Genomic DNA, 23,015 nt, shown 5'->3' with positions numbered 1-23,015 from the left:
CTTTCTGTGCATTGAGCTTTGTGTCATTTTTCCATTTTGTGTCTTCTGTAACATTTCAAATTATTTGCCTTACAGTTTTGAAGGTCTGTCCTTTACAGCGCTAAAAGCATCAAGCATGCACAGAAATCCAGTTTGTCAGACAAATGGGAATGCTTTTCATGCATTAAGCAGCATTTTATATCGAAGTTTTGAGCACAAAGAATAAGAAAGGAGAGGAACTGTGTGAAAAAGCAAAAATGTCAATACACTATAAACAAATAGAAAAAAAATCATTCAGCCTTGTCTACATGTTTCAAATTGTAAAGAATAAAAACTTAACTTTGTTCCAGTGCCACTAAAATTTAATTTTAAGAAAGTTTTCAAAAGAGTACATAGGTCAGTGACAAGTGTTGCTGTGGTAACCAGTTCTAGTCCATAAATTGTAGAAAAATCCAGGTGAAGGAAGAACTCAAAGCATTCTGAACTCACAAAACATTTGCACTGTGTCATGAGCCAATGGGATCCCATAGTCAATGGCCAATTCATCAGTAAGGACACTACAAATGGATAAGTTCAGGATTAAACTGCAGGTTATTTGAAATCTAAGAATAGCAGGATTTTTCTCCCTTTGAAATATGTACATCTCTCAGTAAAAATAACCAAAAAACATTTTTTCTGCTTTATTTTTAAAAAAAGAGGGAAAAAGAGAGAGAGAGAGAGATTTGAGCACTTATGCAATTAAGTCAAGCTGAACCCTGGTCCTCCTTAGTAGACACTGCAACATGAAGCATATGGGAAATGGGCAATACACATATACACAAACACACAGTCTGTCTTTGGGTACAGCAAGTTATTGCATAAGCCTACAGAGTCAGGAAATACTGGGGAAGTTAAAGGCTGTTATCTGTGGCTATGAACAGATGTCATCCTTGGAATGGAATCAGCTGTGCCAGGATGTGTCCCCTCACAGCTGATCCACTTCACTGGGTGACAGATGTCACTTGTTGTCCTGAGTCAGGGTACTAGGAGATTCCCAAGGGGCACCTCTACAAGCTGGGAAACTCAGAGGCATGCCTAGGGCTTCATGGGCCTGATTCTGCAGAGAAATTCCTGGGGCACACAGAATTGGGACCCTGAAGCCCCAGGAGCACCTGCCTAGGGGCTAAAGAGTGTGCATACTCCAGGCTGCCTGTGCTCTCCCCACCATAAAGCAAACAAACATTCACTGCAAAAAAGAAAAAAAAAAAGTGGCACAATTTCTTACCACCTATTGTCATGGTTACAAATGTAGACATTTGTGGTGCGACAAGAAGCATGGATATCTGTTTGCTTTTTATGGCATCACAAAGGCGACATCCATTTCCAGCCTCTGTCCTTAAGTGAACCACCATTCTGGCCTACCAAACAGATTCTCGGGCTGGAAAATACTGGTATTGCTAGCTTGCCAGTTAAGGCAGCCACTGGAGGAGTGAAAATTAGCCACCAGGCTCCAACAAAAAAAAAAGACTGGACAGCAAAATTCTTAAAGGGTCCATTTTAAAAACCTCAAAATCCTAAGAAAACTTCATCTTTGACAGCACATAATCCGCAAGTAATTTGGGACACAATCTGTTTATACAAAATAAAGAAAATGAACCTGTGCTTTAAATTACAAAAATGAACTCAACAGTGATAAAGTGTTATCATGCCTTTGTAAATATTATTTCCTCAAATAATGTTTGGATAATTAAATATTAACAGTCCAATGTCATTTAATTTCTATAGTTTTCCAATCCTTTTGCCACTTTGTGCCAGCTGCCATTCTTTATGCCACTTTATCCCAACTGCTACTTGTTAATAGGATTCAGTCTCCTTTCTCCCAGGTTTCAAAAGATCAGATTTGAAATAAACTTGAAAGGTGCCATTTGAAAGCAATATAAATTAAGCATCTTAAAATAAGCTTCTGGTAGATTTTTTTTAACAGTGTATGTGAACTGATGTGACAGACTATTCATAAAACATGTCTCATGGCACTGCCATAAGTCTGCATGATATAACGTAACCTACATCATGCCTGTGGGCCTGTATTTGAATGAAGCAGTCATAATATGTGAAATGCTTTGTGAAACATTTGTATGAACACTGCACAAAAACAGAGAGAATTGATCTTTGTATAATAACCAGCTGGAAGGCTTTAGACACTGTGCATATCTGATGACTTTAAGGGCCTCTTAACAAAGACTGCTACCCTGAACAAGGCAGATGAAGTCCCTTTAGCCTTCTTTCCTATGATCGCACAAAGTTTGTTGGAAATACATGAATATAAACATGCACAGCATTGCCATGAAGCAGTTCTGACTGGTATGTAAACAACATACCTGTCACTAACTTGCAAGAGCAAAGAAATGAGAAGTTAAGCCACAGATAGACCCTCTTCTTCACTCACAGGCACACACCTTACCACATCACAGTTACCATATACCCCAAGCCACATGCCAAAATATGGAATCTTCTTCCTTCCACTTTCGCATATCCTTTCATCAATTACTGTAATAATATCTGTATTACTGCTGTGCAGCGTTGGCATACATAACTGAAGGGAGTGATGGAGTGCTTAAGAGGCAGAGCTTATGTTGTGGAGGAGGCTGTACTAGTTGTACTGTACAGTTGCCCAGTTATGGAAACTTTATATCCCCTTTGCACGAGCGGAGCGGTACAAAAAGATGGTTCGGGGAGCGGTTATTAGGGTTAGGCGGGCAAGGCCTGGCCCACAGAATGTATCACACACAGCAAGTGTAAAACCATCTCCATGAGCCAAGCATTGCATTGTCACCCAGTGAAATGCTTTCTCTAAACTAGAAAGGGATTTCTCGAACACCGGTGCATGCAAACAATACACAACAACTGGTGCTCTACTGCCTAAAGCAGAGGTGCTCAATCTCCAGCCTGCAAGCCAAATGCAGCTCATGGAGCCATAGGAATCCATCTTGTGGAGATCCTCATGGACTGGGAAATTTAGCAGCAGGGGAGCAGTGGCAATAAATACAGCCACCCTCCCGCACTGACAAATTTCCAAACCCCAAGCCCTGTACAGCAGGTTGAGGCCAGGTTATGCACCCTCCTCCCACCCCTACAGCTGGATAAGCCTTGAGTTACACCCTTTCCCACCTTGGGCTGGATGAGGTTGGCCCTTCCTCTCCCCCAGTGGGTCTAGGTTGGGGCCCAGCCATGTCCCCTTTCCTCCATGAGGCCAGGTCAAGCCCTCTTCCCCTCCATCCTGCAGGGTCAAGGCCCCTGCCAGGATGCCCCCTGCCACCCTCGGCCCCACCATGGCCAGGATGGGGCCCTGCCATGACTGCCACATGCCGGATCAGGACTGCCATCTGGATCCAGCCCACAGATGGAATGAGCACTGCCCATCTGGCCTGCTAGGCAAAAAGGTTGAACACCACTGACTTAATAAAACAGTAACTTCTTACATGCAGCCTATGTATTTTACATATGGTACCATCTTTTGTGGGCAACACAAGGCTTATTTTATTTATATTCAGAGGAAGAATTGGGGAATAAAATATAACACACACATAAGAGTACATTGGGAATGAAAAATCCAAAACAAACACTGTATTCACACTAAATTACATCTGTGCAAAAGGAAAAACAACAGCAAAAAAACACCTCACATTAAAACAGATGGGGGGGGCGGAGAAGGAGAGGGGGGAAAAAGGTTGAACATATTAAAGTGGGAGGGAAAACTGTAGGGTTACACTGAATGAAGGTGATGACTGAACTGCCGATGATAACTGTGAAGTCAGCTGATGATGGATTAGCTAAAAAAGTCTTTTTAAACAGTTTCCACATTAAACAAGGTAGATTGAATTTCAGTGTGTTGATCTGGGTGATAAGGAAACATATAGGAGAGCTTGGAGCTTACAAAAAGGTAAATTTTCAAGTTTTTGCAGTTAAGAACTTGGTTTCCAGCCCCTGACCCTCCCTTTCAACCGCAAGTAGAAACCACTGTTTATGATGAAACTATAAAACAGAACCAGAGTATGACAGAAGGTGGCTTGTGTACAAAGTTTGGCACAATTAATACTATGTCTTTCACTGAAACTCTTATGACTTGGACTACAGGGCCAAACAGGCAGTGAAAGGGTGGAGTATGTTCTTTTGTTTAACAAGGTACCTTAATTGCATGACAATTGTGCCACCCAGAGTTCAAGCACATTATCCTATTTCATAGTTATGCACTACAAAATACTACCGAGTATCTAGAAGTATTGAGAGAGCTGCATAACAGCTGCTCTAACAAGACAGCCTTTGATTCAAAGGGGCATTATCATCCTTTGCAGGGCATCTCAGTCAAATTACAAACATGCTCAGTTTTCAGATTAGGCTGAATTTTATTAAGCATTTTTAAAAACAATCCTCAAGAAATCATGTGATTTACTTTATAACTACTTAAAGCTTCCAACGGTTCCAATTGCCATTACCACTTACAGTTAGTAAGGAAAACAGAATGGCTAGATGACTTGTAGAGAGAAGTAGTTTAGCAATATTAGCCAAGTCAGGTAGGAAGCAGGGTAAATTTGCACCTTTATAGACTAGCTAAATCAGAGATGTATAGTATAAACATTCATAAGCAGAGGGCTTACTTCACTAGATGTTGTGAAGGGACTGCAGAAAGCAGAGCTGCTAAAGAGAAAGCAGCAATTCCATCACTCAGAGTGGCTGTTCTTAGACAACACCACTTTTAAAATGAACTTCAATAGGATATTACAGAACAAGAAATCATCCACAGACTGGATTGTGTTAATTATTGTGTTATTATTAACCCGAGACTACAGATTCTTATCCCTGGTCTAGCTTTTATAAACCCTATATCCCTCAATAGGGTAACTGCTTTGCTATTCCTCTTTACTTCCTATCCACCTTGCCTCTCTCAGCAGAGCCCTCTTCTTTTTGCTCCCCGCTTCCCTCACCTTTGCATTCTAATCACTGCTTTCTATTTAGCAATTCTTTATACTGCAGTCCCTTCACATGATCTAATGAAGTAAACCCACTGCTTACAAAAGCTTATACTATACACCGCTGATTTAGTTAGGTGTAAATCTACCTGGCTTTCCAGATACCTTGCAACACCTTATGTGAATACTAGTTACAAAGCAACTGTATTGTGCATTTATTTTGCATCTCAGCTCTGCTCAGATGCTAGGTATTATTTACTGTTTCAGTTGTTTATTCCCGTCATTTTCTCATCCTTGGCTCCAGGTCCAGACATTCAGTACCTGCACAATATTGCTCCCTACAAAACTGGCCCGCCTCCATATTCGCCCTCTGGTCAAAGCTTCATTCAGCAGCTGAGCCAGTTTCCGCTCCATCTCAGCCTGAAACACATCCTCCTGAATTCGCTGGTCGATGACACCCAGGAGAACTACATTTGGAAGAAAGCAATCCAAGAATAAGCAAATCAGTAAAACGAGTTCTCCGTGTCTTCTGTGCAATGGTCAAATGCAAGTCTTGAATCATTCTCTACTGACCTCTGCTGGACTATTTAAGAGAAGCATTGAAATGCTGATGTGGGAATTCCTCACCCAACCCAGCTAGATGTTGCATATTGCAATTCTGGTCTTCTGTAGAAGGATTAATTAATTAATTAATTAATTAAATTAATTTCATAGATGAATTAATATAAAAACAAACAAAAACACTGAGGATATTTCTGGATCAGAGCTGTCCTAGCAATCATTGAGCAATCTTGCCTCCAAGACAACTGTGTATGTTGAAAAGAAATTCAGGGATGTAATCACTTCTAACACTTCTTCTTTCAATCATAATTTTATTTTGATTAAAAAGTCATGGAGTCAGGAGTGGGCAAGGATAAGAGAAAGAAAAAGTGAGATTGAAAGAGAAAATAGAAAGATGATAGTGTATTTTAAAAGTATAAGTCTATCTGGCCTGTGACAGGTCTGTGTGTAAGCTTGGTTGAGCAGCACTGCAAAAAAAAAAATTGTTAGCATTAGTAGCTGTGACAACCACACCATCACCCTGAAGGCTCTCCAAGTCACTGGAGCATCCAACACTCAGTGGATTCATCCAGGAATGACACATGGGAACATAAAATAAATGAAGGCCTTTACTAAGTGTGGCAAAGATAGGGTAAGGCATGGGTTAGAATGAATGCAGAGAAGCTCAACTAAAGGATACTAAACAACATTAAAAAAGCAGCAAACAAAATTTGCTCTCCCTGGTTTGAAGTATCTGCAGGAAAATAAATTCAACTGCATTCTTTAGAATTCTCCACTAAAGAGCTGAAAAACACCAGTAACTTTTTCTTTTTAATTTGATTTGTAAAAATATTTTGGTTTTGTTTTAGACTTTTACAACCAATAATATTCTTCAAATAATCAAGCTTTCAATTTTTGGTTTCTGATTTTCGCTAAAAAGAAAATGAACAAAAAAATTAACTGGGCATTTCACAAAAATATGAAACACTATCAAAACTGCCTCTCTCCCCCAAAATTGGCGTCTTTTTACCAATTCTACACACAAACCTAGTGTGCCAGAATTAGATGGCAATATAAATAGTCTATGATCAAAAGCAATTAAATGCATCAAATAAACAAAAGAATTGCTTTGCTTTCTTTTTAATGTGGCTAGATCAAATTATAAATAATAGCAGGAATTTTAGTCTGCTATTGAGAAGCACAGTTCTAGAAATGACGCTCTCCTATTTTATGAAAAATGGGATGGTTTAGGGAATCTATGTACAGCTTACAAATTCTGATTGATTTTTATGAACCCTAACCCTTGGCATGCATTAAATCAATCATTTGCAGACAAGGACCATGCCATCTATCACAATCCCTTTCTGGAAACAGCTGTAGAACAATCAAAGGAGTCATTAATATGGAATGACTTTACCCTTCCAATACAATGTACATATTAAAAAGACTGGCTAAGCAGAAGGAAACTGGCTCTTCTCCCCAGATTATTTGCAGGGTTGGAGAAGCAGAAATTCCTCAGCAGCCAAAAAATAAGATGTTATAACTGCCTTCAAAAAAAGTCAAATTCAAGGAAGTTCAGGAAACACAATGGAATGTGATTTCTGAGCTGGAGGCAACCATTTGATTGCTGAACCTGAGGAAGGTAAGGACTTGCTGCATGGATGGACAGAAGAAATCTAAAGGTCAAGCAGGAGAGGAAAAGGGCTTGGGGGTTCTGAAAGGATGGAGAACAAAAATCCAGACCCACACAGTAGTTAGGATTCTCCAAGTAGAGTTTTTGTATGAATCTATAAATCTTTGTGCTTCTTTTATGAAGAAGGGGGGAGTGGACTGTGGGGAGTGAGAATGCTCACATATGTATGTGCATATGTACACTGAAGAAGTTTCTGGGGACACGGTGACAGAGTGAATGTGGTAGTTTGCTATGGACTCAGGGACATGAATTTAAACCCCACTTCAGACTTGTGGCAAAGGCTGCTCCCAGATGACCCAATGGCAAATGGGTAAGTGATTATTCAGGCTATGCTATCTATGTCATTTCTTTGTGTGTCCCCGAGTATGGAAACTGGCATGCCTTGACATTTTAGCCCACTATGTTGTTAGGCTTGGGCAAACTCTGATTTTGATTTGTGACTAAAAGGTTACTCTGCAAAACCTCTGGGTCTCTTCCTATAATTGCTAAACACCTCAAAGGGCTTAAACAGCTAACTGGAATATCTACAAGTGCAGATCTGAGAAAGAGTAGGCTGGAGCAACTGGTGAAGGACATCTGGATAGAAAGGATCCACCTCTGAGAAGGGGCATCCAGAGGGGAGTGCACACCCCAAGAATGAGCTTGGATGGCTAGAGGCAGTAACTGAACTCTCCTCAAACCGAATCAGATTATGAAGCAGACAGGCTCCAAAGCTTAGATCCAAACACAGCAGCCTGATTTCTGACCAGTTGGGAGAATTCAACCAGCTCTGATAATTACATTCAGGGCAAATTAAATGGCCAGCTGACTTGGATCAGAGGTGACTCGGAAGAAATGAGTTGTAGGAATAAATCAATGAAATGTGATGCAGCTGCTTCAATTAACGCTCGTAAAAAAAAAATTTACACGTACGGTATCTAGTCTCATTCTGTGGTATAGCCTTGTATAATTTGGTACAAGATGCCTTTTAAAAAGAAAGTTGTTATTAAAGGTAAAAATGATTCTAAAAATTGATGTGCAACTTATAAAGCATCTAGGGTATATAATGCCCTCTCTATACCTGGATGCACATGTTTCTGCATTTTAGACATGCATTGCTATTTTGAACCAATAAAACAAGGGATTTCTGGAGTTTGTTCTGGACAAGTCAAGTGCATTTTTCACAGAAATTCCATCTCATTATGCTTTTGGTTTTGGAGTACATTCAGTCCTAAACAGAAAACACCCTCAAATATTATGCATGTCCTAGCTAACAAAAGTAACCACACAGCTATCTACCCGTATGGACCATACATACCTGTTCTCACCCACGAAGATTTCATCAACTGAGACACGTTAAGTTTAGGGTAATGAAAGGCTGAAAAAAAAAAAAAAAAATGGGAGAGAAAACATTTGCAAAAGCTGTATACTCAACAGCACAAAAATAAAAGAGAAGCTGTTTCATAATTGTCACTGAAAATGTACTTCTTTGTTATACAGCATAATCCTTGGTCTTCTCCATAAGCAACAGAAAGGCACTGCTGTTGATACATATTCTCCAACTGACGTCTGAAAAAATAAAGGAGCTATCTAAAGTGGTCAGGATTAATAATGCAAAATATTTCAAACTTGTCACCCTGAGGTCTTTGCTCCTAGAAGTGTAAAGTAAAGCCCATTATACTAATTCTTCTCGCTCAGCTAAACATAAAGTGAGGTTTTTGCACTGGTAGGAACAGGCTCTGCTACGGAGGATTCCAGGAGATTCATTCATGACTGGTTGAGGAAGAGAATACAGATCTTTGTGGCCAAAACCAAGTAGAAATATTAACAATCAGTTAAACATGCCAGGAAAAGAATAGACATCTGCCCTCTAACCATGGGCAGCAGGAGATCGTCCCTCAGTGCCACTTAAGTGGTTTCAGTTTCCTGTTCCAGCTTACATCCAAACTGTGCCACATCTAGAACATTAGTTTTAACCTGTTAAAACTGCATGGTGTTTGGAGAAAAGAAGCCTTTCACTTGACTGAATTTATTTTTAAACAGAATCTATAGAGCTGTCAGTTTTTTCCAACATTCATGAGTTTATGACAAATCTCATATTTGGTATGGTGTCTAAAGTCCCAGGTACTGAAATCAGGTGAATAAGACAATTTCTCTCAAATATTTCTAGTCTTCTCAATTATGGAGAAAACTTTGCGACCACAGGAGTAACATAAAAAGGAGAGAAGTTATTATTAAAATATTTTAAGGCAACCTTGTGATTTTGCAGGCATGACTCATGTGATTTGGATGCTTAGGGCTGGGAAGAGTGCAACAGATTTCTTGGTAGCAGTTAACTGTATGAAATACAAAACTTATTTTTATTTACTAGTTGTATTGCAACAGCACCTGAAAACCCTAACTAAATGGGAATCTGCTCAGATGCTGTGCCAAGATGTAGCTAATTGACAATATCTGATTTTAAAAGATACGTAACGTGGACAGAAAGGATGAAATAGAACACTATTATAGGCAAGCTATTAAAATGATTTTGGGCTCTTTGAAAATATTTAAAAGAAAAATGCTGGCAGTTCCCATACGTGGCCACTCCCATTGCCAATATTCTTGCACAATGCAGTACACTACACATAAGGTAGCTATTCAAAATAAGAATAGCACTGGCCAAACATCCTTAAGTGCCTAACAATGCCTGAGGCCTATCCAACAAGATATAGCCTAAAGAACATGTATATTGGACTATAGATAACAGACCCAATATAAGGTTTATAAGCAGAAGGTGATGCGAAATGAACAAAAGGAGAGAGACAACTTGCTTCTTTCAAACAGGACTCAGAATCAGACTCCAAAGGATGTGTTTAAAAAGGCCCAGGATTTTCAGTGATATTGTAGTACTGGCTACATTTGAGTTTGAAACAGCTTGTCTTTGTTTGCAGCTCACCTAGCACTTATAAATCAGTCCTTGTATGCAAGATATTTTAAAACATTATACAGAGACATGTACACAGCCAATTTTAAAAAAATGAAATCCTCAACCAACCAGTCGGAGCATAACAGTGCAAGCAACTAAGCAGCAAAAGGAGTAGAAGAGGATGCTAGGGAGTATAAAAAAAATGGATGTAAAGGCACATTCCAGCATTCATGAGGAGTAAATATCCAATTACTTGCCACCAGAAAGGGGAAGGACTGCATGCAATTTCCAGAATGGATAATCAGCTTTTTGACCAGCTAATTATCTTGCAAGTAGATGCTAGCCTTTTAAGAACAAATTTCTTGCAATTATTTGACTGTTCTCCAGATCAAATGAAATGGACAAAAGCAAACAAGATAGGGCCCCATTCCTCAAAGCTGAAACCAAAAGAAATTAGGTACCTATCAGTAGGTATCTTTGTTGGTCGGAGCCTTAGTACACATTATAAAAAAAAACAACCATTCTGTAAAATGAAGCAAGGGGAAGTTTGTCATCTTTGTTTAATAAGTCATTTGATTCCAGTTCTTGAAAACCTGACATTGTCCCTAAATTCCAGTCCCAAAATGGTCTAAGCCTTAGATAAAACAATATTAATACCCACAGTGCAGTAGGGAAAATTTTATAGGAGGCAGATACAAAGACACCTAGCAAAGTGCCTCCACAACTTGAAAGCAGTTGATGATCCCATGGCTAGATGCAAAGCTTAGAAATGATCACTTGGGCATCAGATTTGTGCTGCATGAGAAACCTCACTCTTTGCTGACGCAGCAGACGTGGGAGGTGGGACAACTGATGCTATCACCCAGGGAATAAAAACAGCTTTTGTTGCTATGGACATCAAAGCAGAAAAGCACAAATCAAAACTGGTTGTTTTATGTTTGGATAGAGCTGTAGTGAATAACTTGTTCAAACGATGTACAAGCCAAGTTTAGATGAGATGTCCCCTTTGCTTTGGGCAATGCCTCCCATACCTTTGATTTCATTATATTCAGGACTCAAACTCCTCAATGTCTAAAAAGTCTGAACTTATTTGAAAGATGTTTTCAAATTGTCTCAAAGTCCCCAAAATCACAGACAATCTACAAGAACTTGGTGAGGGCTTTGAGGCATACAGTATGGTACTCCAGCTGTATCTGCTAAATACACTGGATTGGCAATGAATGTAGATTATTTATTTAAAAAAAAAAATATATATATATATATATATATATAATCTGGCCCTCCCCCATTCAAAACAGGCATAAAAACCTAAACCAGGGATTGATGTGGCCCAAGTGGTATTCTTGAAGAGTTCAAGATAGGTAAATTTGTGGGCACTTTGTAATTCAGGACAAAACGATGAAATCCATCGTGTACAATGGAGCCTCTTTTCCTGTTGTGATTGAGGTTTGCATAACCTAGACAGCCCCAGGCTGGTAGAACTAGTAAAGAAGATAATCCTGACTCCATGTTAAAGGCACTTTGGAGTAGCAAATTTTAGGTGTGAACAATCCTCAGTCTTTTAAGATACCGCTACAGAAAAATCTGATCCATATGTTTGACTATGCCACTGGAAACCTGCATTCACCAGGACACAGAAGCCATCATACACATCTCCACTGCTCCAACTCCAGGCAGTGGCATGGTAAAAGAATAAAACAATCCACTGGACCACTTCACAGATGCAGTAAGCAAGGAGGAAGCCTAGAAAGCCTTGCATCATTCTTTTCATTATTTATTTTTTAATTATGCCGATTTTTTCCTATTGTGCTAGGCACTTGCACATAGAGACACAGTCCCTGCTCTAAGAGAGCTGCCTTTAAAACTACACTTAAACACACTAAAACCCCAAATGCAGGACAGGACACATGTATGTTGAATAAGGTTTTTAAGCATAGGGCAGCTTGACTTTCAAGATATACTGGTCTTGGAAGAAATTCTGTTCTCATTTTATTGCCCAGTCCCATTGCAGTGGCAGAATATGGGATTTCAAATAAGGAATTTAATCAAAATAACACCCCCCCCATAAATATACAGCAAATCACATTCTAGGACACAAGGATAAAGCTAGACCAAACGAGTGTCAAATGTAAGAAAAAAAACATTTTTAAACTAAGAACAGTAAAACGGTACAGGAGTCCAAACTAGAACATGCAGAATGAAGAAAAACACCTTTGGACAGTAAAAGCAAGCAACAGCACTTCATTTTAGTTTCTTGATAGAGAGAACAATGCCCAGTATCCGAATACTGTCTTTTAAGGTCACACAAACTAATTTAAAATTATTAGCTGCTTGTGGACAAGTTTTCTGTTTTTGTCCTCCCAGGCTGCTGCAAAACCTACTCTGTCCCTGGACAAGAGTCACAGGCATAATTAAATCCAATTACTGTTGCATGCAGGTGGTTCATATCAGACCAAATTACAGCCGAATTTCTGCAGGGAAACAGTGAGAGCACAAAAACCTTATCATACCTCATCGCTTTGGTAGCGGAAAAGAAATATGTACCAGAAGAACAGAAAAGGGGGACCAGGAGTTTCCTCAAAAAAGAGATCTGAATGATCATAATAAATGGCACAAGCTTCAACTGCTTTCGGTCCCAAGGAAATTCTTCTGTGGAATTATCTTAAATACATTTAGTGATGCCATGAAGAATGGAACTGGAGAACAACAAGCAGGCTTTTACTTGATCTGATCTTGGGTAGACCAGAGCTTCACTTTGCATATCATGCAGAAATTAATGAATGGCAGAACCATTATAGAGATTTGTATGGGAAAGAACAAGCAGGAAGCTAAAAACATTAAGCTTCGTAACCAGTTATATCCACAGTTACTACAAAACTATGGAGGCAAAATACCTAAAGCCTTAGTGTCCATGAGGTACTCACGTTCAGCTATTTGTTGCACAGGAAAGCCCAAGTAGAAACTGAACTCTACCACAGATAGATTCCTCAGCAGCTCACTGATTTCAGACCCATTTAAGAAACTCTGATCATCTCGAATAGCAAAGACAATGTTCACAGGGCCCTGCCGAAAGGCCATCCGAGGCCTGTTCAGAGTTATATTCAATATCTGAAAAGACAAAATTAGAGCAGATCAGGGAAAAGCCTGACCTTAACACTTTTGCTCCCTCCCTACCCAACCTTTTTGCAAATATGAAATGAGACTTTTTATATTTGACCCAGGCAACATCAGTTTCAGACAGATTCTGTTGCACAAAGCCTCAGCAACAGTGTCTCACATACACTATTTCCCTTCTAATATTCATCCTTTAAGCACATTTACAATCCAACTTGATATGAAGGGTGCCACACAGGAAGTGACCAAAGAAGGAAGGTAGAGAAATACCGAACAGAGACAGCAAAGTAATCCACCAACAAATAACTCTACCTGCACGAACCAGAACAGGTGAAAATAGTCTCTCAGTCTGCAGTCAACACACACTGTGGAAAGACCTTCCTTGTCTGTCAAAATCTTCTATGCCCTGTACTAGCAAATCCAAAGATTTGTGGCAACAAAATGCAGACAGACTTCAAATAGGCTTCCTATATAATGTCTTGCCCTTGAGTTTCACCTAACAGCTACAGTAACATACAAGGATTGCATCTGTCCACAAGAGGAAAAGATAGTTCTATAAAATATAATTTGCCTGCACTTTAGGGAAGCTTTTCCATAAGCTCTTCTGTACTTTAGGCAAGCTCTTCCATAAATAATTTTCCATGACATCTTAAAATGCCATTTTATTGATGAAAGCATTTAATTGCTTAAAATTATTTGTTATAAAGCATTTTCCAGGTTGGTTAGCGTATATAGTCCCATTTTTATTGATTTTGGTTTAAAGCAAAGCTAGAATTTAAAAAAATAATCAGTAAAAAGAGGTGACAGATCTTATTAATTCAATACATACACAGTTGGCACCCAAGAAGATTTAAGCCTTGTTATTTGGTTTTAGAATCCAAGACAGATCTGAGATCTAAAGTTCAAGTAAGCGCTACTTTAGCTACCTGGGCATGGGTATAAAACACTGATGAACTTTTAGACCCCGCTACATCTGTTAACTGCCCATAATATAAAACTGTTTAGATCATCATTTCAAGTTCCTTGCATTTCAAGGAATGTTTAGTGCGGTACAATGGATTTCTTTATGAAAACACACATGGAAAGGTATTATAGGGCTAAGATGACCAGAAGAATCAAAGGTAGCCAGTGAATACCTGATCTGCTATTACTGATATGATGAAACCCAACAGCCAGTGAGCTCACCTGCACAGTAAAGTTGTATATATCTTTGCGATGTTTTTTCACCTCCGTGAATGCCATGGTCATCCCTTTTTCAATACGCTGGCTGAAGTTACAGAATCCAATATCAATGTTTCGAGGCACAAACTGAAGCACTGAAGGTAAAGAAAATACGTTATTCCCAATGATGGCAGCATTTGCATGGAAAGGTGACAGCAGGATGGGAAGGAGAATCTCCCTCTACTCAGGAAACAGTTTTCCATAAAATCCAGGCTGAACTCAGGGAAGGAGAAGACTGAACAGTACAGCTCAAGGAATTACTGCAGATAGTAGTTCTGTACTGATGCAGAATGCTCTCATCACTAAAATCTGATGTGACAACAAATCAGATTCACTGTCAAGAGATTCTGCAGCCAAAACACTCCAACACTTGTGATGCCACACTGCAAGCCCTTGGCTGCATGAGACTAATACTGAATCATTTGTGCAAAGCTCTGTATATTGGTGAATTTATTCAAGGTTTTCATGAAGACTCTTTAAAGCAAGACCAGCTGTGACCATCTCTATGAAATAGTAACTGAAATTTAATATTTAGCTCAGTTAAAACACTCCAACTTTGGTTTATCATAATGTAATATCAATCTGACACCTTTCACCAGTACTTACTTAGCAAGCACATGTGTTGACTTCCTGGCAATGTTTTCTCAACCCCCACGAATTCCACTGTCAGCCCATTTTAGTGCACTGGCAGAAGTTACAGAATCTGCCCTGAAAGTTATTTAATGTATCCTTTCCAGGAAATCTACATATACGTGCATGCTAATTAAGCACAGGGAAAGGTGCCAGACTGACAACACTAGATATTACAATTCTTATTATATATGTATTCACAAAGCAGCTACAGAAAAGGAAGCATCTCTGGATGGAGCAACCACTTTGGTGCGACACGTTCGTTCGCCTCCTGTGCCCGTTTGTGCTGACCTGGGTGCCACCTAACATTCTTGACAGGCAAGTCATCTAGAACGGCTGTTTTGTTATGCAAGTTGGTCAAATAAGAACCACTAATTGCAAACAGCTGTTACACAGTTAATACCATATTTTGGTCACTAACAGCCATGGACCATATCAAAAACCACCATCATGCAGTAACAGTGAAAAGCTGCATCCTAGTATAAACAATCCCCTTAGACATCCAATCCCCCCATCTTATGACCATAAATCAATGTAAACAATTGAATTAAAAAAAAATAAACCACATGAATTTTTAGAATTATTTTTGTAAACATAACCAAAAGAATTATTTAAGGTCAAAAGTAATTTTAAGTTACACAAAGAGTTAAAAACTTAGATGCACTTTGATTTAAAAATAAAATGCTGCAGAAGATCAGTCACTCTTTTACTAATATCTGTCAAGGCTCTTATATAAAGTTCTGCATTTTCCCTGCAACAGATCGCAGATGGTAAAAGGGCCTGGGAGGATGGAGACAGATATGGGATTCAGCACTGTGATAACCCGGCTGACACTTAAGGCATCATTAAAAAAAAAAAAAAAAATTAAATCGAGCACCTTATGCTTTGTTAGTCACATCATCAGATCTGATATTAAATAAGGAGGATAGCAGAACATTTTATTCACACTTCTTACCAAGTGAAAAGCTTTCCAAATCATTAAACAGCTTACAATAAGAATTGTTTGAAACTTATATAACCTTTTCTACCGAAGGATGGCCAAACTCCCCGTGGAAGTTAAGGAATTGAGCAGATCTAACTTGCAAGACCATCCTTCCTCCCAGCATGAAACCTGTGCATCAGTAAGGGACTTCTCTTTACACAATAAAGGATAGCCCACCTGTGTGAACCTGGAACCTGGAATCTGGCACAGTGAAAGAAGGACGTAGGGACAAGACCATGGGTGCCTGACCACGAAGAAGGCTGCTGTTCATAAGTACATTCATGACAGCTATTGCCGTGTAAACAAAAGGACCTGATGTCACCAAGAAAGAGAACTGCGGGGAAATCTTATAAACCTATAAAAGAAAAGTTAAGAAAAAAATCAGAATCAATCTTGGCAAATGCTAAGTTCACACCTATAATGTACTGTCTATCTGAAGATCTCAAAGCATGGATGATTCAAGCAACATATCCCTGGGAGGTAGGAAAATATTATCCTTATTTTACTGACAGTGATACAGATGCATATAGATCTGAACTGGTAGCAAAACTTACTCTCAGCTCCCACCCAGTGCATTAACCAGAGAAACATCCTCCCTTTGCTAAGGTTATCTCATTAGAATTTGCTCAGTATCTTGATTGTAACACTGGCTTTACGTAGTGAACCCCTCTACACCATACTGGAGTTCACCACATGTTCATTGCCAATCACTGACTTACTGAACAACTGGGCATTATAGTCTGCACATCCTACAACATGAATTTAGAGTAAGCAATCTGCACTCAAAATACATGTTATTAGATTCACTGTTGTGTGATTGAACATATGCATGCAAATACATCTATATGTCAAACATTTTTTTCTGTTAAAGAAGTTCTTCCCCTTCCATACCACCACTATCACTGAACATTTTCACCTTAGTTCTTATACCCCACCCCTATTTTTGTCAGAAGGCAATTCCAAAATTGCAGCCCTTGAAATCTGGATGTTCAACAGCCATCATCTAATCTAATGGATATACAGTGCTTTCCCTCTCTCCCAGGGCACCCTGTCAATGAACCTGAACACTGACTGACTGTCCTCTTCCCCACCGGGAAAGAGGGACCACCAGGCAGGATGTCGGTGATCAGCAGGAGATCCCACTACTGCACCAGGGTCTGGACCACCAGCAAGTTTTCAGATAGCTTGCTGGTCTCTGCTGGAGGGTAGTGAGGAGGGCCTGTTGCTGCCCCAGCTGTCTGTGCTGCCATGTGAGGAGGACAACCAGAGGCATGACCAGAAATCAAAGGCTTCAGGTAAATCCATACTGTCCAATGCAACATCAGCATTCTCCAAGCTTTGCGCAACTGGAGGGACCCTGATGACTTTCACCTTATTATTTGACTGAAGGAAGAGCACAGATTTATCCTTCCCTGGATGTCTCTTAGGCATCTCTCTGTCAGCATGGATTAATAGCAATTACTGCTTAGCTGAGGCAATAGGCAGCTTTTACATTTTTTTGAAAAAAAGAGCAAGACATAGTTTTAAAAGATCTTTAAAACATTGAAGAAAACCACTTGAATTGTAAGGGGGGGGGGAAGCGGGGGGAGCGGGAGCTGCAACCTGACAGAAGAAAGCAATCTCCAGATTTATTCCTTGTATATACCTGGAGCATGGTGCCATCAAATTTCTATTTTAAAAATTGATAGCATTCAAATTAAATTCAACATAAATCATAATTACAGCTGCCTCAGTCCACCTTGCCTGCAGTTTCATTTTGAAATGAAAAAGGTAAAGGATTTCTACAGCTTCAGTTTGTGAAATGGAAAGAAGAAAGGCTAAGACATGCCACAAGAAAATTGTTTGTTATCTATGAAAGAAGTTGGTCTGGAAGACAAGAAAATAAAGAAACAGAACTACACTCATTTGGTATTATCTAAAGTAAAATACTCAGAGAGAGAATGGCCCAGCAAAGACATTGTATTAAAGTGGAGTGAAATGCAAGATGCCATAAGCAACACAGCCACCTCCGCCTGCCATCCAGTTTATATGTAATGAAAGCTATCTTCCTCACTGTTATACTGTAAACAGTCCTCAAACACTGCATAGGGCATTCAGTCTGATTAGGTCAAATTTAGCCCCGAGACACATTCCTATTTTTGGGCTTCACTGTAGCATGAGGTGGACAATCATTCCAGAAAAATGATAATTTGAGGAAGGTAGAAAGATAAAACCACTGCACCCTCCCTTCCTCTTCCCCCACCTACCTACTCATTTTGCTTCTGTACCACTAAATGACCCATCATGACAAGTATCCATAGACATCTACTTTGGAAGATATTTACAAGCACACAAAGCAGCAAAGGAAGGAGCAGAAATCTGAGCTCAAATGGCAGCACTAGAAGGAAAGCCTTTTCAATTCCCTTTTAAGATTAACATTTGTCCTATATTTCAGCTAAGCCGCAGTATCATTATATTGCAGCCATGCATTTTATTTTGTGTAATGCACACCTTGCTACCATGCTACATTTAACAAAACTGCCTAAGTTTACTGTGCATTACATCGTAAAAAAGAAACAGCATCTGTGAACTATAATAGGAGATATAAAAAGAAGGAAACATTAAAAACAAATGCACTCTTTTTTATCTTAAATTGCAATATGCCCCAACCAGTTAATGGAAACTGTTGCCTAACAAAAGTCTGCTTTGTTTGAGTAGCTGTTTAGCATGAAAGAAGAGCCTGTTTTCAAAGCTGCATGACTGTAGTGATTAATACTTGTTACTATATTGGACAGCTGTTAATTTTAAAAAACATAACATCTTCAGCAGTATTCCGTTACTGGACATGAAATCTTTTTCTGGTGAGATAAGAATATGTCCGCTATATGCAATTAAGGGACGGAGGAAAAAAAACAAAAAACAGACACCACCAAGACTTCACTAAGAGAAAACATGTACGACAGTGGTTTCCTTCTATAACATAAGCATGACTGATTGCACAGAAATGCTCTCTCCCTTTGATAAGAGGGATTTTGTAAAGAATGAACCCAGGCTTAGAAAACTAGCTGCATTATTTATAAAAGAGACCGACTCCCAGCAGCCTAGGGCCAGTGTATCCCATCAAGAGCTTTGCATGGTAATAGTGGACATGAAAGGAAAGAATTTAAAGTGGGAAACCATGAAGGGGGGGATGGGGGAGGGAGGATCTCAAATGTTAGCTGCAGTCAACCTTCAAATATTTAGCAGTATACTCAGTCCTACTGCAGTTGCTACTATTTTAGTAATGTAGCAGAAAGCCCCCTTTTCCTCTTGCCTGCATTTGCTCTCCCTTCTTTGGATATGTTTCTTTTTCTACCTTTCTTCCTTCCTCTTTCTTTCACTTTAAGATAAGGAATTGTGTTTTAAAATTTGTATGTGCGCATTTTGTGTCTCCCGTTGTAGTTTGGTATTTTTATCTATTTGTGTGCCATGGCATTTGTAGCTTATATTTTATACTCCTCACCTTTCAACTAAATGTGTTTTAGTAAGTTATACATTGTAACAATGTTAACAAGGGCAGGAATCAAACTGTCCTTCTCTGGATCAGGCTGGCCCCTGAAAGAGTGAGTGAATCAGTGATTGAATGTGTAACAAGGTAGCACACAGCAATTAACACCTGGGAAGCTGCAGATCAACCAAGGGAAGAACTCAATAGTTGACAATGTAACAACCGGGAAATCTCTAAAGGTCACTGATCAAAGGCTAGAAGCCCTGGCCTGAGTTAATCAACGCCAGAGACCAACTTTTGGGCTGAATATCTCCAGATCAACCGCTCCCAGAGCCCTATTCTAAATTAATCAACGGACTCCCAAACGGTAGCTTGTGGGGGGGAGGGGGGAAGTCCCACAAGGGTCAATGACCCCTGGATTGGGCAAACCTGAAAACTGGGGAGTCACCAAAGTCTGCCAAGGACAGATAAAAGGCAGTGAAAAGTGACCCTCAGTGGCGCCCTCTTGATCTCCAACTCGACCAGACCTGTCCAGCCAGAAGGACCAGCCGGCGACCCCCTTCTGGAAGATAACACCACACTGAAAGAAGCCTCAACGACAGACTCCAGTGCTTGTAGGATAGGTATACCTGACTCTGTAGCCTGCTACTCTGTGTGTGTGTGTGTGTGTGGGGGGGGGGAGAACGGGGACGGGACCAGCCCCAAGGTTTATGATTACAGTGTTTCAAGCCGCCTAATAAACTAGAATTTTAAGGAACCCGAGTTGGACATTTGTAGCCAACAGTAAAAGCTGCTTGTATTATTGAAATATGCAGTGCCTTCATGCAGTCAGTGTAGTTTCACGCACGTGAACTTTTGACTCGCACAGTTTTACAGATATATACCAGCTGAGGGAGTGGTTCACTGGCTGAAACTATTGAAGCTTTAAATTGTACAATTCTTTAAACCTTTCCAAAAGAAAAAACCTTGCAGTTTTGGGGGGAGATGGAAGGTAACCTTTTATATAGAAAATAGAAAAAGAAGGTTATCAGATAACTGAACTTTTTGGGAAGAGTGCTGGGGGAAGAGAACTCCATTAGGGACCCATATTGAAAATAAGTCCTAACTAAAGCAGTCTCCTGAAACATCAGGGAAAACAATCCAAGACAAAGAAGAGGGGCCATATGGATTTGGTTGGTTCAATAACTGAGTCAGGGTGTGTACAACTAACAGCTGAAACATTTCCAATGCCTTTGAAATGTTCCAAAAAGTGGCTGAAATGCTCCAAAATAATACTGCTTGAAATGAGGTACCTCTTTTAGATACATGTGCATGGGAAATCAGGAACCTATAGGTCCTCCAAAATCCCACAGTGCTCTTCTCTCTCCCTCCTGGGTTCTTCAGCCCTCAGTCTCCTCTACCTCTCCACTCTTGGGAGAGGGAAAGAGGAGAAATCCAGGGGATTAGAGACTGGAAAACCAGGTATTCTAGTGATGGTCACCCTTACCACCACTGCATATCCCTATGCCCCATCTTGCTTGCTGCCCCACTTCCTCTGATAAATCATGTCCCAACCACTAGAGCCCCATGGTCCTACCAGACCTCTGTGTCCCACCGCTGCTGCCCTTTCATCCTTCAATCCCCCTACCTCTCCATCCCTGCAGGCATTAAAGCGTTACAGCTTGGGGGGCACAAAGTTGGGGCTATGCATATGTCCCCAGCTGAAATGTCATCCTTTTGAAACATTTCTAACGTTACTTCTGTCCACACCCTTAGAGTATGGGACAAACACAATGGGCATTTATACACATACCTTTTCATCCTATGACACGCCAGAGATCCAGTGGGTTGAAGCAGACTGCTCCACTCCGCACAGAGCTGATGCGTGCTGTGCTGTCACATGTAGTTGTATAAGTGATGAAATGCACATCAGCACATAGAAAACGGCAGTGGTGCACTTTTGAAATAAAACACCTTTGAACTAAAACAACTACGTGTGCTGTCTCTGTCTCCAGAAGGGGAGTGGAGAAGGGGGAGAGCAGGGAAAAGCCCACCAAAAGTCCCCTTGTGGAGCGGGGGTGGGGGAGGGAGGGAGAGAGAGAGTGCCCTTGCCCTCTGGGGGAGCAGGGCATGGAGTGGGGGCTGCCCAGTTGCTTGGTCTTGGGAGCCTGCTATAGATTAGGGAAGGGGGTAGGCCAGGGGGCAAATGCAGCAGAGCTCCCTGGGCAGTGTGGTTCACACTGCTCCTGTGGCATTCTTCGTGAGGCCGAGCCCCACTCGCTCATGCCAGAGCAGTCTACACCACTCTCCTGCCGGTGCCCACAACTCAGCTGAGTGCTGCTTGGTGCCCCCACAACTCTAGTTCCAGGATCTGAAGCCAGACCCCCACATGCCTGCTGGGAATAGCACAGTGTGGTGCAGCAGGAGTGAGAGGAGGAGCTGTTGCTGGAGGCCAGGGGGTGCAGAGCAGCACCCATTTGGCTGTATCCACCCTGGGAACAGCCCACTAGAAGCTGCTCCTGCTCTTGCCCCAGTACATGGGGGCTCCAGCTCCTAAAAAAACTAGTCAGGAGCCGAAGCTAGAGCCCTGGCAGTGTGGCAAGAGCCACCTGTCTGAAGCTTCTCACTCGCCTGCCCAGAACGGCGTGGCACAGCATGACATGGTGGAGCGCAGCAGGACCAGCTTCCAGTGGGCTGTTCCCAATGTGGATACAGCCAGCCAGGTGCTGCTCTGTACTCCCTAACTCCAGTCCCCGTACCAGCCTGCCCCCAGCACCTCTCACCAGCCTGCTCCTCCTCTCTCTCCTGCTGCACTACACTGCACCACTCCTGGCAGGCATGGAGGGGCCCAGCTCCAGATCCTGGAGCTGGAGACAGGGGGTGCAGAGCAGCACCCAGTCAGGCTGCAGGCACCAGTGGGAACATGGCGGAGGCTGCTCTGGCGTGAGTGAGTGGGCTCAGCCCTATGTAGAGTGCTGGGGCTCCGGCTCCAGATCTAGTAGCTGGGAGCTGAAGCCAGAGCCTCGTATGCTGGGGCAGGAGCCATCCTACTGAAACTGCTTGCCCAGTGCAGCCTTCAAAACGGTGGCCCCGGCCATGAAATTGGGGGCTCTGGCTGTGTTACAGCCATATAATTGGCCACCAGGGACAGCTAATTTGGCAGGTCTGTAGTCATAACTGAAACCTGGCAAAGATGCACATACATCTTTAGGTGGGCTGCCTACTAGAGGGAAACAAAAGCCTACATTCTTAAGATAAATCTTTACTGAAGTTAACATGAATGCACGAGCTTCTGTTTCTCCACTCAGTCAAGGCTAGCTCAGCTCAGCGTTTCCACAAAGCAATGGATAAATATGGCGGTAATAGTGTTGCACACTGGCACTGTACTGAACCAAGTGAAGTACTTGGACTTCTGGTGCCTACCCCTTGGGTTCTGAGTACTACAGTAGTGTGTGCTGCTCTTTGCAAGTTTTTGTGCTATCTATGCAACCCAAATGACTGCAGCCTACAGAATACGATTTACCTTATTAGGACAAGCTCTACTGCATACATGGGGATAATGGGGCATTTAGGGAAAG

General features: G+C 41.1%; 1 protein-coding gene across 1 annotated transcript in view; it reads right to left on the bottom strand.

Moving 5' to 3' along the window:
- Window positions 1–23,015, bottom strand: part of KIAA1549 (KIAA1549 ortholog) — a 206,650-nt gene that overhangs the window by 81,373 nt on the left and 102,262 nt on the right. The window contains exons 4-8 of the mRNA XM_006019528.3: window positions 16,170–16,347; window positions 14,345–14,475; window positions 12,970–13,153; window positions 8,456–8,515; window positions 5,247–5,392 (exon numbers count right to left, since the gene is read on the bottom strand). Of these exons, the coding sequence (XP_006019590.1) occupies window positions 5,247–5,392; window positions 8,456–8,515; window positions 12,970–13,153; window positions 14,345–14,475; window positions 16,170–16,347 (699 nt within the window). The remainder of the gene's footprint in view (window positions 1–5,246; window positions 5,393–8,455; window positions 8,516–12,969; window positions 13,154–14,344; window positions 14,476–16,169; window positions 16,348–23,015) is intronic.

Source organism: Alligator sinensis, unplaced genomic scaffold (genome assembly GCF_000455745.1).
Source record: "Alligator sinensis unplaced genomic scaffold, ASM45574v1 scaffold74_2, whole genome shotgun sequence".
Taxonomy (NCBI): Eukaryota; Metazoa; Chordata; order Crocodylia; family Alligatoridae; genus Alligator; species Alligator sinensis.
This window is presented reverse-complemented; position numbering and strand designations above follow the sequence as displayed.